General features: G+C 55.7%; 2 protein-coding genes across 3 annotated transcripts; both read left to right on the plus strand.

Moving 5' to 3' along the window:
• Positions 1-101: 101 nt before the first annotated feature.
• Lrch4 (leucine rich repeats and calponin homology domain containing 4) lies at positions 102-11,701 on the plus strand. Of its 2 annotated transcripts, none has more exons than XM_046427124.2 (18): positions 102-374; positions 3,861-4,005; positions 4,143-4,269; positions 4,465-4,570; positions 7,281-7,417; positions 7,552-7,664; positions 7,800-7,899; positions 8,130-8,220; positions 8,313-8,389; positions 8,497-8,558; positions 8,661-8,789; positions 8,930-8,998; positions 9,076-9,185; positions 9,304-9,387; positions 9,608-9,693; positions 9,868-10,005; positions 10,097-10,174; positions 10,447-11,701. In XM_046427124.2, exons 1-18 carry the CDS (start codon positions 155-157, stop codon positions 10,642-10,644), a joined length of 2,070 nt encoding a protein of 689 aa, XP_046283080.1. In that variant the 5' UTR covers positions 102-154; the 3' UTR covers positions 10,645-11,701. The 2 variants fall into 2 exon arrangements, with proteins under 2 accessions (XP_046283080.1, XP_046283081.1); XM_046427125.2 differs by having other exon boundaries at positions 11,401-11,701.
• A 132-nt stretch (positions 11,702-11,833) lies between these two features.
• On the plus strand, positions 11,834-13,585 carry Sap25 (Sin3A associated protein 25). The gene is made up of 6 exons (XM_046427132.2): positions 11,834-12,213; positions 12,379-12,478; positions 12,580-12,669; positions 12,759-12,909; positions 13,018-13,115; positions 13,210-13,585. The coding sequence occupies exons 1-6, from the start codon at positions 12,068-12,070 to the stop codon at positions 13,507-13,509; spliced, it is 885 nt and encodes a 294-aa protein (XP_046283088.1). The 5' UTR covers positions 11,834-12,067; the 3' UTR covers positions 13,510-13,585.
• Positions 13,586-13,645: the final 60 nt, after the last annotated feature.

Below are 13,645 nucleotides of genomic sequence, written 5' to 3' on the forward strand. Positions count from 1 at the left end.
CGGCCTCCGACGCTTCTTCGGACCACGATTGGTTCGCGGAGTCCCTGACCCCTTTTCCTCCCCCTTGAGGCGACTACGGCGGCTCCAAGGAGGGGGAGGGGGAAGGAGGGACGGCCGGTCCCGTCAGTCAGGCAGCGGGAGCCGCCGGGAGCGGATGGCGGCGGCTGTAGCGGCCCCTCTCGCCGCCGGGGGTGAGGAGTCGGCAGCCACGATCCCCGTGCCAGGGTCTCCGGGTCTGCCCGGGAGCCGCAGCGCAGAGCGGGCCCTAGAGGAGGCCGTGGCCACCGGGACCCTTAACTTGTCTAATCGGCGCTTGAAGCACTTCCCCCGGGGCGCGGCCCGCAGCTACGACCTGTCAGACATCACCCAGGCTGGTGAGTGCGCCCGGCCCAGGGTCTAACTGCGACCCTCATTTGCATAGCCCCGCCCCTCTTGTTCCCCCTCCCCCCTTGCGAGTTTAACCCGCCCCTTCACCTGGCGGTGGGGGTGCACGCCCCTCCTGATTGGCATAAGACTGCGACCACCCCCTCCCTGCTGTAAGAACCACTGGACAATGAGCGCACTTCTAGTTTACACAGAACACCCAGAGTCTCTGGCCGAGCATTATGAGACACTTCCCCTCTTATTTGCATATTGCGCACCTGTAGAGTGGTCCCGCCCCTCACCTGGTTGGCTCATTTGCATGACCTCTTCAACCTTAGTTCCATAAAGCAGCCCCCATGGGCTTTTCTAACTACACCTTTCTCTCCCTTCTCGTTGTCTCCAACTCCTTCCCCTCTTCCACCGAGATCCGAGCAGCCCCGGGCACCCGTTTCCTATGGATCGCTTCTAACAACGGGATGTTTTTGCTTACTTTGCCGTAGTCCCGCCCCCTAAAGTCCCAGACCCTCTCTACTCTTCACCCAGCCAGCCTATGGGAGAGAAGCAAATCTGCCTCCTTTAACTCTTCTCCCTATACTCTTCCGCTCATTAACCCTGAACCCCTTATTTGAGACTCACTCTCTTTCCTGTGTCTATGAAGTCACTTTGGAGCCTGTGACCTCATAGGGATCCTAGAATTCCCTTTTCAATTTCTGCTTTTCCTCCGCGAAGGACTTGAGGCAGTTGCCAAAAGGAAATATATCTCCTAGCCGGGAGTGCTGGGCCTCTGGAGACTCCTCTTTCACGTTCCGCCCTCAGAATCCCTCTAATCATGCTGTCTGCAACCTAGTGTCTGTTGAAGGTGGCTGGTGGGGGGTTCTACTTTGACAGGTGAGTCAGGCCTCAGCTGCTCAGGAGGCAACCTATGACCTTGGGCTGGCATCTAGGCGTGGGGATCAGCAGAGAGAGGATTGCATTCCCCAGCTCCACCCTAGCCTAGGCTGGGGTGTGAGGAACCTCCTCCGCTTCTTCTTATCTTCAAGGCCAGGGCTCTGGGGCTGGATGAAAGAGTGCATTTTTCTTCAAGCAGGTGACTGACCACCTGTAAACACTCAGGCTGGCCCAAGCACACATTCCCTCTACTGTTTTGGGGAGAACCTGTTTAAACCTCTTTGCTTTTCTTGTTCACTATGCTGTGAGTTCAGGAAATGGGTGAGCCCCACAAGCCATTCCTTCCCAGGCCCCCCTCCAACCCTCAAGCTCCAGATTGACCTCAGCAGCTGTGTGACACTTGCTGTCTGTTCCCTTTCCCCTCCCCGTTGCTTGTTTTTTGACAAAGACCAAATGTTATTCTGTACTTTCATGGGGCTCTATCTCAGTGAGTGGACTCCTGGGGAAAACTACCAAGAACTCCAGGGCCCCTCCCAACTTCTGCCCCCTCTCAGCTTCCTCCCCCAGCATTCCGGCTCAGGGTGCAGCTTGTGTAGTGAAGCAGGAAAATCCCAGCTTCCTTAGAACCCCTGTGTGCCCTTCTCGGTCCTTTCAGGGCCCGGTTCTAGACCAGGTAGGTTCCATCTCATCCAGATCTCTCTCTTCTGTCCCCTTTCCCCAAATGGAGTGCTCCTAGCCTGGTGTGGAAAGGGGAAGTGACAAAAACACAGAGTTGCCCTTACCCTGCCCTCCACATCTCCTTGCTCTCTAACTCAGACAAACTGCTTCAGCAGTCTGCTGCCAAGTCATTCTGAACTCTCTCCTGCTGTTCATCTTCCCTGAATGTTTCCTATGCTTAGGTCCCTGAAACCCCATGGTCTGTTCCCTGGGCCAAATAGTCCTAAGGTGGGGGAGGAAGGGCTGTTCTAGCAAAGGAGAAGTGTCGCTCATTCTCTCATAGACCACATCCTGTGCCCCCTGGGCCCTGCCTCCTCCAGCCTGGGCTCCCTTCCGTTCCTAGCTTACCCCATCAGAACTTGGTCTCCACCCCCTTCATCCACATGCACACACACAAAATACATTTGTAGACACAGAGGAAGCAGGCAGGTGTTGAGTGCGGTTGGGAGAAACAGATGCTGTCCTCCCACCCTCTCCGGAACCGTCTTCTCTAGTGCTAGGTCTTCTGTCTGTGCACCGGGGCTGGAGCAGAGCAGGAGAGGGAGTGATTCTTGGGACATCAGGCTGTCCTCACCCTAGCAAACAGAGCCTACCAGAAACAACCTGATGGATAATTTCCACTTGATTTCCTGTCACAAGACTCATTTCCTTGGGGAATATGTCCTAGCTTCTCCACACTCCCTCTGCTTTTGCTCCCTCCCTGGTCCCCCTCACACCACCAGAGGGCCCTCAAAGAAGTTCTGTTGCCTGGGACTTCCCCAGCAGGCCTGGGCCCCTCCTCCCAGTGGAGACTGGGCTGGGCAAACAGACACTGACTTATATAGGTCTATGCAGCCAGTGTCTCCAGTCCAAAGGGCATCTCCAGTCCTGCCTCCTGGCACTGCCATGGCAAGATACTGCTTGAGATAGAGTGGGTAACAGCCCCTTCCCTCCTGTCACCTCCTCTTCCCCCTCTGTCCCCGTACTCCTTGACATGCTTGAGATAACATACAAAGGAGCCCGAACTCTTGAGGGCTGGGTCAGTCAGAGGGGAAGTAGAGGAAGGCCAGTGGCCTAGAAGAGGGTGAAAAGGAGGCCAACCCTGGGGCAGGGGAGCCTAGGGGGGAAGGACCTGAGGACACTGGCTCTCTGTTCATCTCAGCCTTCTCCCTTTGCCTCTCTGTCCTTGGGAGTATGGAACTTCATAGTCCTTTGGTTCTGGGGCTAGTGAAAAACAAACAAAAACTTGTATCCAGTGCTAGGGCCTTTCTTAATCTCTAAAACCAGGATATAGTGACCCCTGGTTCTCTGTGTGTTGAAAACAGATTGAGGTTGAAGGAGGACTCTGCTAGTAGTCCCCAGGTATTTTTCATATTCTCTCTCTGAGCTTTCCAGCCTGTCACTTTACCGTTTCTTTACTTTTTTGGTGCTGGGACTTGAACCCAAGGCCTTGTGTATGCTAGCCACATGCTTTACCATGCCTTAGCTCCCACCTTACTGTTTTCTTGGGACCATAATCCTCTCCTGTGACCTTTTGCCTTCTATCTCTCCTGGCATCTCAGAACATAAGGGACTGTAAGAGTTATAAAATCCAGCCACCCTTCCAGGAGAGCTCTTCATCTGGAGATTGGAAGATGGCATTCATGGTGTATCTCTGTTCTGCCCCAAATCTGGGCTTCTCCAGCCTGGTGACCCTAAGGTCTTTGCCTTCCCTTTGCCTTTCTGGTCATGCTTGGTGTGTACTCCAGTTTTGCAGAAGGCTTTGTTGTCTCTCCAGAAGCCCAGGTTTATGGGCTTGATTCTTTAGGTCTTCTGGGGATGGAGAGCAGTATGTCTGATCCAGAGGACATTCAAAGTACCCCTGTGCAGGACTGGCCTTTCCACAGCTCTCCCCTGACACTTGATTTCCCCAGACCTGTCCCGGAACCGGTTTCCCGAGGTGCCTGAGGCAGCATGCCAGCTGGTGTCTCTGGAGGGCCTGAGCCTCTACCACAATTGCCTGAGATGCCTGAACCCAGCCTTGGGGAATCTCACAGCCCTTACCTACCTCAACCTCAGGTAGGGAGGCAGCTGGTCTTTATTGGCTTAAAGAACCAGTGCTTAGTACCCTGAATGACCCTTTCTGTCCCTGAAAAGTGGGCAGTGCTGGGATGCTGTGACTGGGGAGTGAGCCTGCTTCTTTTCTCCCTTCACAGTCGAAACCAGCTGTCATCGCTGCCACCATACATCTGCCAGCTGCCCTTGCGAGTGCTTATTGTCAGCAACAACAAGCTGGGAGCCCTGCCTCCCGACATTGGCACCTTGGGAAGCCTGCGACAGCTTGTGAGGATGGGAAACAGGGCTAGAAGAGGGACTATAGAGCCAGGCACTAGAGATCTTTGGGGGAGAATCTGGGGAAAGCAGGAAGTATCTTTGAGGAAAGGCTTGGACTAAAGGCCAGTAGCCAGGAAAGACAAGAGGACAGTTTCTGATGATCCTAGTCTTATGACCCCTTCCCAGCTACTTTCTTGATTTCAGGATGTAAGCAGCAATGAGCTGCAATCCCTTCCTGTGGAGCTGTGTAGCCTTCGTTCCCTGCGGGATCTCAATGTTCGAAGGAATCAGCTCAGCACCCTGCCTGATGGTAAGGAAAATGAAGAATTGGATGAGGGGCATGAATGTGTGTGTGTTCGTCATCTCAGGCTGCTGCAACAAAGATACCATAGGCTGGGTGGCTTATAAACAACAGAAACTTATTTCTCAGTTTGGAAGCTAGGAGACCAAGATCAGGGTACCCGTGTGGTCAGGTTCTGGTGAGAGCCCTCTTCTTATTGCCAAGTTTTCTGGGTCTGCCAACTTTTAATTGTGGAAAGCAGGAAGGAGAACTGTCTGAGGTCTCTTTTATAAGAGCACTAATCCATTCTTGAGGGCTCTACCCTCATGACCTCCATTGCCACCCAGTGACCCACACCATTCATTTTAACATATGAATTTGGGGGAAACAAGCATTGAGTCTGAAATAATGCATCTACTTTGAAGAAGTCACAGGCAAGAAATGTTTGAAGAAGAATCATGTCTTAGTTGTACTGGGTTTTACAGTATTTAAAGCAAACTTTAAATGGTTTTATTTGCTATGTTCAAGCAACCCTCTGAGGCTGGTAAAGCATGGATTACAATCTCTGTTTTACAAATACGGGAATAGGCACAGAAAGGGGAGTAAGTGAGTGGGTTAGCTCCACGTAAAATCTCAAGGTTAGAAGGGGCCTTCACAGTCACCCAGTATCACCATTAACCCTACCTTGCTCTGCGCTTCCTCCCCAGGGCTCTGAATCAGAAGTCATGCTAAGCAGCCCCATTCTAGCCAGCTAATTGTGACACACCAACATTTGATAGCCTCTGCTTGGGAGAAGGCACACCTTCTTTTATTTGGCAGCACTGTTTTTGTGTGTGTGTGCGTGCGCTTCCTGCATTTTACATAAAAGGCAGGTAGATGTGAGAGCCAAATAGATGTGGGTGATGTGATTAAGATCTGGGTCAACAATCAAGGGCTTAATGGTTTAATGGGGAAGTTCATAGAGAACCATTAGAGCAGGATGCTGAGCCCTGGGAGCTAGAGGGGTGGCAGGGCTCTGCTTGGGAAACCTGAGGAGGACTTCTCCCCAGAGGCTCTGGCATAGCATAAACTGACCTTGGAAGGAGAATTCTCCATCCTTTATCCATGCAGAGGAACCACCATGTGCAAGGGTTGGAGATGGGAAGGAGCATCCTCCAGCAGGGAAGTGGTTGCAGTTAGAAGGGCAAGCCAGGCCAAGGCAGGAAGGGTATGAACTTGGTTTTGAAGAACAAGAGGGGAGTCAGATGATTATTCATTTTCTTTGCCTTCCCCACCCTTTCCTGTACCTTCTCTCTTTCTTATAAGTCAGTAGGCATCTTGAACCATATTCTGTTTCTGTAGCAAAATATCTGAAACCAAGTAATTTGTGAAGAACAGCAGTTTAGACAGGTGCACTGTTGCATGACTATAATCCCAGTAACTTGGGATGCTGAGGCAGGAGGATCACAAGTTAGAACTCAGCCTCAGTAATTTAGTGAGACCCTCAGTAACTTGGTGAGACTCTCTATCAAAAAAATAAAAAGGACTGGGGATGCAGCTCAGTGGTAAAAGCACCCCTATGTTCAATCTCCAGTACCTACTCTGCCCTTAAAAAAAAGAATAACAGTTCTGGAGGTTGGGAAGTCCAAGAGCAGAGCACCAGCATCTGCTCAGCAACTGGCAAGGCTCTTGTGCTGCATCATGTGGCAAGACAGCAAGCAAGCCAGAGAGAACATGCTTTTATAACAAAACCACTCCCTCAATAACCCATTAATCCATTAATCCATCAATGGATTAGTCCATTCATGAGGACAGAGCTCCCATGACCTAGTCACCTCCCGCAGGTTCTACCTCTAAACACCATTACATATGAATTTGGAGATTAGTTTCCAACTCATGAAATTTAGGGGACACATTCAACCCATAGCAGTAGGTGTACAAATAAACATTTGTTCAGGGCTTTCCCTGGGCCGTAAAAAGAGATCCAAGCAAAATGCCTTGGGAACACACAGAAAGAGCAATGAATTCCATGACCCTGAGGTGTCTAGAAAGATTCATGGACCCTTAAGGTGAACCTTGAAAGATACATAGACTTGGAAGATGGAGTTGCATGTTTATTCCCAGCTGAGTGTAGAGGATGTGGAAAGGCCCAGAAACTGAGAATCCAGATGGGCGGGCAGCAAAGTGGGAAATGGGAGTGCAGGGGGATCATGAAAGCCTTGGTCACGCTGGGATAGGGGCTGTGCTTTTCTATTCTGTGTCTAGGGCTGCCACAAATCCAGACTCTGTATTTTTGAGAAATAACAAAAGTCACCCTCTCTGTGGACAGACTGAGCCTTGCCCAAGGTGCAGGTCCTGGCTAGCACAGGGAGATGAGGCTGCAGCCAGTGGGTGCTCTTGGGGAGGGCACAGCTCAGGCAGCCTCAGTAGTCCTGACTGCATGGCACAGGAAGATTTTGAGCAGTGGGCATCACTGTTTGACTCATGTCTTATGCTGATCACTTGAGAATGAGGGATCAGTTGCAGTATTGATAGACAGGTGAGGGCTGGGCGGGAACTCAAGTCTAGATAGGCCTTGTAGGGACCAGATGTGAATAAGAAGAGGACCAGGAAGATTGCTTCTGGGGACTGACCTGAGCCAGCTAGGGCAGAGGCTGTGATGGAGTCAGGGGTGACCAACCCACCAGAACAGAGGGTGAGAAAGGGAGCACAAGGTCCCAGGCTCGGGTCTGCTCCTGACTCTTCCCTCACCCACCCCCAGAGCTGGGGGACCTTCCTCTGGTCCGCCTGGATTTCTCCTGTAACCGTGTCTCCCACATCCCGGTCTCCTTCTGCCGCCTCAGGCACCTGCAGGTCATTCTGTTGGACAGCAACCCCCTGCAATGCCCGCCTGCTCAGGTGAGGTGCTGGGTGGACCCTGGGGACAGGGATGAAGTTAGGCAGGAGTGGGGCCGTTACTGTGGTACCTTTGGTAGCCAGATCTGGAAAGCTGCTTGTCCCCCTCACCCTCCTTCCTGCGCCTCCTTACGCAGATCTGCCTGAAGGGGAAGCTTCACATCTTTAAGTACTTATCAACAGAGGCTGCGCGTCGTGGGGCTGCCCTGGGGGACCTGGTCCCTTCCCGCCCCCCAAGTTTTAGTCCCTGGTAAGTCCCAGTGGGAAGGAAGGAAGCCCTTGCATTTTCATGCCCCCTCCTGGCCCCAGAGACCCCCTCATTTCCTGTAGGAGGATGTGGGTGCTGTCAGCATGGGGCTGACCAGGTCTCCCTGGCTGGCCCCAGCCCTGCTGAGGATTTATTCCCGGGACGGCGGTACGATGGTGGGCTGGACTCAGGCTTCCACAGCGTCGACAGCGGCAGCAAGAGGTGGTCTGGTAATGAGGTAAGGCTCTTTTCCAAGGGTGATTGGTGGTGGCAGCCCTGGGAGAGAACCTCTGCACTGGGGGGCATTTTGCCTCATACCTCTGGCTCTCAGAGTGACAGGCAGTGGCTAGAGCTCTTCCTTCCCTCTGCCCACCATCCCAGACCCTACTCTCAGTCCCTCACAAGACCCCCTGTGAATCCCCAGCACTGCAGAGAGCCCACCTCCCATATGTGCTTCTGCCTTTACAGTCAACAGATGAATTTTCAGAGCTGTCATTCCGGATCTCAGAGCTGGCCCGGGAACCTCGGGCCCCCAAAGAACGGAGAGAAGATGGCTCTGGTGAGTAGTGGAGTGGGGCCAGGGAGGCACAGGGAGGACGAGGGCCCAAAGGCCCCCATCTGCTTGCTGACTGATGTTTTCTTCCCCTCCAGCTGATGGAGACCCAGAGCAGGTTGACTTCATTGATAGCCATGTCCCTGGAGAAGATGAAGAGCCAGGTGCTGCTGAGGTGAGGACCAGTCATGCCCCTCCTCCAGGAGGGGAGCTGGAGGGAGGGAGGTGGTGCAGTCTCTGGGATCCGGGGATTCCTTCATCTTTACTGTGTTCTCTCTTCAGGAACAGCGGCCACCTGAATTAAGCCCTGCGGCAGGGGACGGGGAGAGGGCACTGAGCAGCAGGTAGCCCAGCTCCTAGCCCACATTGCCCTATATTGCAGTCCCTGGGCCCCTCCCCTTTCCCTGACTGTCAGTATTTCTTTCTTGCTTTGTCTTCATCCTTAGGCGGGAGGAACCGGCAGGGGAGGAACGGCGGCGCCCTGACACTTTGCAGTTGTGGCAGGAGCGTGAACGGCGGCAGCAGCAGCAGCAGCAACAGCAGAGTGGGGGGTGGGGGGCCCCCAGGAAGGACAGGTGTGGGTTTAGGACAGACTGGAGCTATTGCTGGACAGTGGGTCTGGGACTGGGTGGACACAGGCACCTCCCGAGCTGATCTGCCCCTCAGGTCCGTGGGGTGCCTGGCACAGCTGACTCCCCCCTCTATCTTCTTCCAGTTTCCTGAAGCTGGGGATCAGGGCTGCTGGGGGAGGTGCTGCTGCCTCATCCACTCAGGCTACCTACAAGTAGGTTTCGTCCCTGTGACCTCTGCCCACAAACCTTTTCCTTGATCCTCCCCTTTAATTCCCTTTCTGTCTCTCAGTGGGCTGCCTAAGTCTAATACTATACAACCACAACCGGGAACTTCAGGGGGGCAGGGAGTCCCTGTGCCTGCCCCTCCCCCCCAGGAGTCCCTGCCTATGACTGGACCAGGTAGGACAGAGACTTTGGGAAGAGATGGGGGTGATTGGGACCTGGTGTCCTGAGGGAAGAGTGGGACACTGAGGGGATGTCTTTCTCATCTGTCCTTCTCCCTGACTTTGGCCCCCAGCGACAGCACCTGTTCCCCGGCCACTGGGCTCCATTCAGAGACCAAACAGTTTCCTCTTCCGTTCCTCCTCTCAGAGTGGTTCAGGTGGGTCTCCCCATTCTCCCCAGTACTGCCTACCTTCAGCAAGCCCTGACCATGAGACTAGTGCCACACACTGGTCTGCAAGCTTTCTGGGTTTGTTGTCCCTTTGTGTTGAAAATCCCACAAGCAGAGAGACAAGAAGTGTGAGTGCCGGACACTGACAGCTGGCTGCAGTCAATGGTGTGTGTAGTGGAGACAGCCCATGCCTTCCTCTTCTTCTTAGGCCCATCCTCCCCGGACTCTGTTTTGAGACCTCGGCCAGCACCCCAGGTTCCAGATGAGAAGGAATTAATGTCTCAAGTGCGCCAGGTAAGCAGAGGTAGAACCTTCAGGGGCTGGGCCTGGGCTCAGCATGGTGCCTCCTCCAGCTTCTTCCCTCCCTCAACACCCTTTCTCACCCTGGCCCTCCTGTGAGGTAGAAGAGGGGAACTTGTGCATTCCCTATTGACTGACCCCATCTGCTTCTCTCTCCCTTACTCCCAGGTCCTTGAGTCACGGCTGCAGCAGCCCTTGCCTGAGGACCTGGGCGAGGCTCTGGCCAATGGGGTCATCCTCTGTCAGCTGGCCAATCAGCTACGGCCTCGCTCTGTGCCCTTCATTCATGTACCCTCACCTGCTGTGGTCAGTTGGGGTGCAGGGAGGAAATAGGGGATGGGTCAGGGACTTCTGAGGCCTCTCCCTTACTCTCTTTTCTTTCTTTACCCATCCTCAGCCAAAGCTCAGTGCCCTCAAGTCTCGGAAGAATGTGGAGAGTTTCTTAGAAGCCTGTCGAAAAATGGGGGTACCTGAGGTATTTATGGGGGCTATTGTCTGCTGTAGAGGGTGGCAGTATCCTGGGCTCAGCTGGTCACATTGCATGGATGGCAGGGTTCTGTTCACAGGGGTGTCTGCTCCTAGAGGAAGCATATCACATGCCACCACCCGCACGTCTCCCAGCCCTGCATGTCTGCATGTTGGCATGGCTCTGGCCTTGGCATGTGAGGGCAGGGGTGGGAAGGACTGGCTGCTGCTGCTGACATCTGTCCTTTGTCCTTGTCCATCTGCCCTACCTTCCCTTCCCAGGCTGACCTGTGCTCGCCCTCGGATCTCCTCCAGGGCACCACCCAGGGGCTGTGGACCACATTAGAGGCTGTGAAGCGGGTGGGGGGCAAGGCCCCCCCGCCTGTCTGGCCCCCCTCTGGTCTGGGTGGCTTCGTCTTCTTCTACGTCGTCCTCATGCTGCTGCTCTGTGTCGTCTACACCTGGCTCCTGGGTTCCTAGGACTGAAGTCACCCCCCATTTCTATTTATAAGACTCCTGTTCAACCCTATCCCCACCAGTGGTGCCTTCAGCCCCTACCAAAGACACTAGTGTATCCCCCTCACAAACACTGACCTCAGAGGCCCCACTCTGGTGTCCCCAGAGCTGGGCCCCCTGCCTCTGGGCCCCCTCCTGTAGCCCCTCACTCACTGCCCCTCACCCTCAGTGCTGATGGTGCCTTCCTGTCCTTTTCCCACCCAGCCAGGCCCCACCTTCTGACCCCCCACCCCCGGAGGGGCGGGAGCTTGGTTCTTCCTTCCCCTCCTTTCTTCTCCCCCCCCACTGGCTGCTATGGGGGGCTAAATTATCTCTATTTTGTAGAGAGAACTCTATATTTGTAGCGGATGTGGGGGCCCAGGCTGGGTCCCTGGCTCTGTGTATAAACTGTACAGACTGTGGCTGCCTGTGTGTTTGCATCTGCTCCTCCTGTGGCCAGGCCCAGTCCTGGTGGGGCCCCTTGGGCTCCATGTGCCAGCTTGCCTGTGCCAGCATTTGCCTCTGGAAATGACAGGTCTCCCCTGCCCCCTGAACCTTGGTCCTGTATGTTACCTCCTTTTTGTTACCTGCTGACAGCTTTCATGTGCATCATTTGTCCCCAAGCTGTGGACAGTGTCTACCAGGATGTCCCCGACCTTCACCTCTTAACACCTTGCCCGGGACAGGGAACCTGAGTGGAGGGGGTACCAGGGGGAAATTAACCTGGGCCCCTCCCCCCAGGAGTCCCTGTGCCAGCCCCACCACATCCTGGAAGAGGAGGCGGCCCCTGGAAGGGGTCTCCCCCACATCGCTGCTGTCCTCCACGCACTGCTGGAACGGCCTTAGGGGTGGAGGTAGGGGTGCAGGGCCACCTGACCCCGGAACCGAAGACCTCACTAAAAAGGATTTGGTGAGGGTGGCCTCCGGCCTGACCCTGGGCCTCGGGCTCCCCTCTGCCCTGGAGCCTCCTGCAGCTGAGGGTCTGGATGGAAGACCCGACATGATGTTGTGAGCGCAATAAAGAGAAGCTGGAAGCCCCCTAGGTTGGCCCTCAGGTGTGAGTGTGTCTGTCAGGGAGCGGCGGGAACTTGGACGCCCTTCTCCGCAGGGCACGCGGGGCCTGAAGTGCCCTCGCCCTCCTGAGCGCGCCCATGCGGGGCCCGGGGCGGGGTCGGGCTGATGGACCCCGCCGCCAGGGGGCGTCGGTGGAGCCCGGCGGGAGCGCGCGCCACGTGGTAGGGAGACGGCGCTGGCGTTGGGCGAGGCGTCGTGGCGAGGCCTCGGAAGTGGGCCGTGGACCTAGGCTTGTGCACAGGGCCCGGCTTTAGGTTGAGGGAGGCCGAGCGGGGCCCGCGGGAAGCGGACGTGGGGGCACAGCGGCGCTGCCCCGTGCTCCACCAGACGCAGCATGTTGCCCTGGCCGCCTCAGCCATGGGGCACAGGCAAGGAGGAGTCGCAGGAGGAACCAGGTCCCTTGGCGGGCAGTGACCAAGGGGAGGCCTGGAGCTCTGGAGAGGAAGCTCCGGGGGAGCCAGGAACACCCCCACATGACAGGTGAGGGGCTTGGCTGGGGCCCCTGCACAGCAGGGGACCCTCCACCTTTGCCCAGCACCGTAAATTCAGTCTCCCCTGGGATCAGGCACAGTTGGCCTTGCCACTAAGCCCAAGGAAGTTTTTGGAAAGGGGATGGTGAGTGAAGCATCTCGTTCTCTTCCCCAGCCAGCAGCCCCAGGCCCTGGGCCTTTCCTGGAGCGGGAGAGAGCAGCAGCTGGCCCCCCACCCCCAGGCCAGGCTACACAGCAGTCCCCAGAAACCCCAGGTAGGCACAGGCCTGGCTGCCTCTACCCTCAAGACTGGCTCCCTGACTCTGAGCCTGTTCTAATCTCTTCAATTGCCCCCCCCCTCCCACTTTCCCCCCAGGTGGCTTGGGAGGTGGCCCCCTCAAGGATGACCCTGCTGTCACCCTGGGACCCCAACTATGAGGCCAAACCAAGACCTCGGCTGGTGTGGGTGAGTTGGGAGGACTGTGTGGTTCTGGCTCAGGGTGGCAGGATGTCCTGGGAAGGGACTGAGGCTCCAGTGACTTTCCTGCTCCACAGGGGTCCAGCTGTGGGTCAGGTGCCTCCTTCTCAGGCCGGACACTGTGTCATCCTTCCTTCTGGCCCATGTACGAGGTCTCAGGCAGGGCTGCCAGGCCCCTGGCCCCCACTCCAGGGCATCAGAATGAAGAGCAGTCGCCCAGGGATGCAGGTACTTCCCTAGTGCTTTTCGCTCCCGAGGAGTGGTCTAGACTCCAATAGCATCCTGGTGCTGGGTTGGGAGCCCCCTGCTGCCCCCCTAGCAGGCTCTCTTCCTCAGGGCTCCCAGTGATGTGCTGTGAAGATGTCTTTCTTTTGGACCCTCTGCTACCCTGTGGGCAGCGTGTACCCCTGTACCTGTCTGAGCCCCCTCAGCAGGTGAGAGTGACTGTCCTCTGCCACCCTGCCACCCCTCCCCCACTGAGCCTTTCTTTGGAGCCTGGGAGGAAACATTTCCCTTCTCTCTCCTCAGAACATGGGCTCGCTGAAGCTGCTGCTGCCGCCCCCCATAATGTCCCCCTCAGTCTGCCCCTCTGCATCCCAGGGCTGCTCCACTGCTTGGCTCAGTGGGCCGGAACTGATCGCCCTCACTGGCCTGCTGCAGATGAGTCAGGGGGATCCGAGACCCAGCTCCCTGCCAACTTCCCCGATCCCTGCCAGGTGCACAGCCCCTGTTCCTGTTTCTGACCACCTAGGCACCAGTGGTAGCCAAAGCTGTTCTGGAAACACTGACCCACTACTTCCACAGACCCAAGACACCCATTTTCCATAGCCCCCTGGGGCAGAGTGGGCCTCCCACTTCACCAGGCAGGTTCTGTTGACAATAAAACTGTTGGTTTGCAAAACAAGCTCCCTGTGACAGGTGGCAGAATAGAGGCAGGAGTGGCCTCTCGTCCTCTACCATGGCA

The sequence above is a fragment of the Marmota monax genome, unplaced genomic scaffold (assembly GCF_021218885.2).
Source record: "Marmota monax isolate L192 unplaced genomic scaffold, Marmota_monax_Labrador192_F-V1.1 WCK01_AAM20220418_F8-fsc00341, whole genome shotgun sequence".
In the NCBI taxonomy this organism is placed as follows: Eukaryota; Metazoa; Chordata; class Mammalia; order Rodentia; family Sciuridae; genus Marmota; species Marmota monax.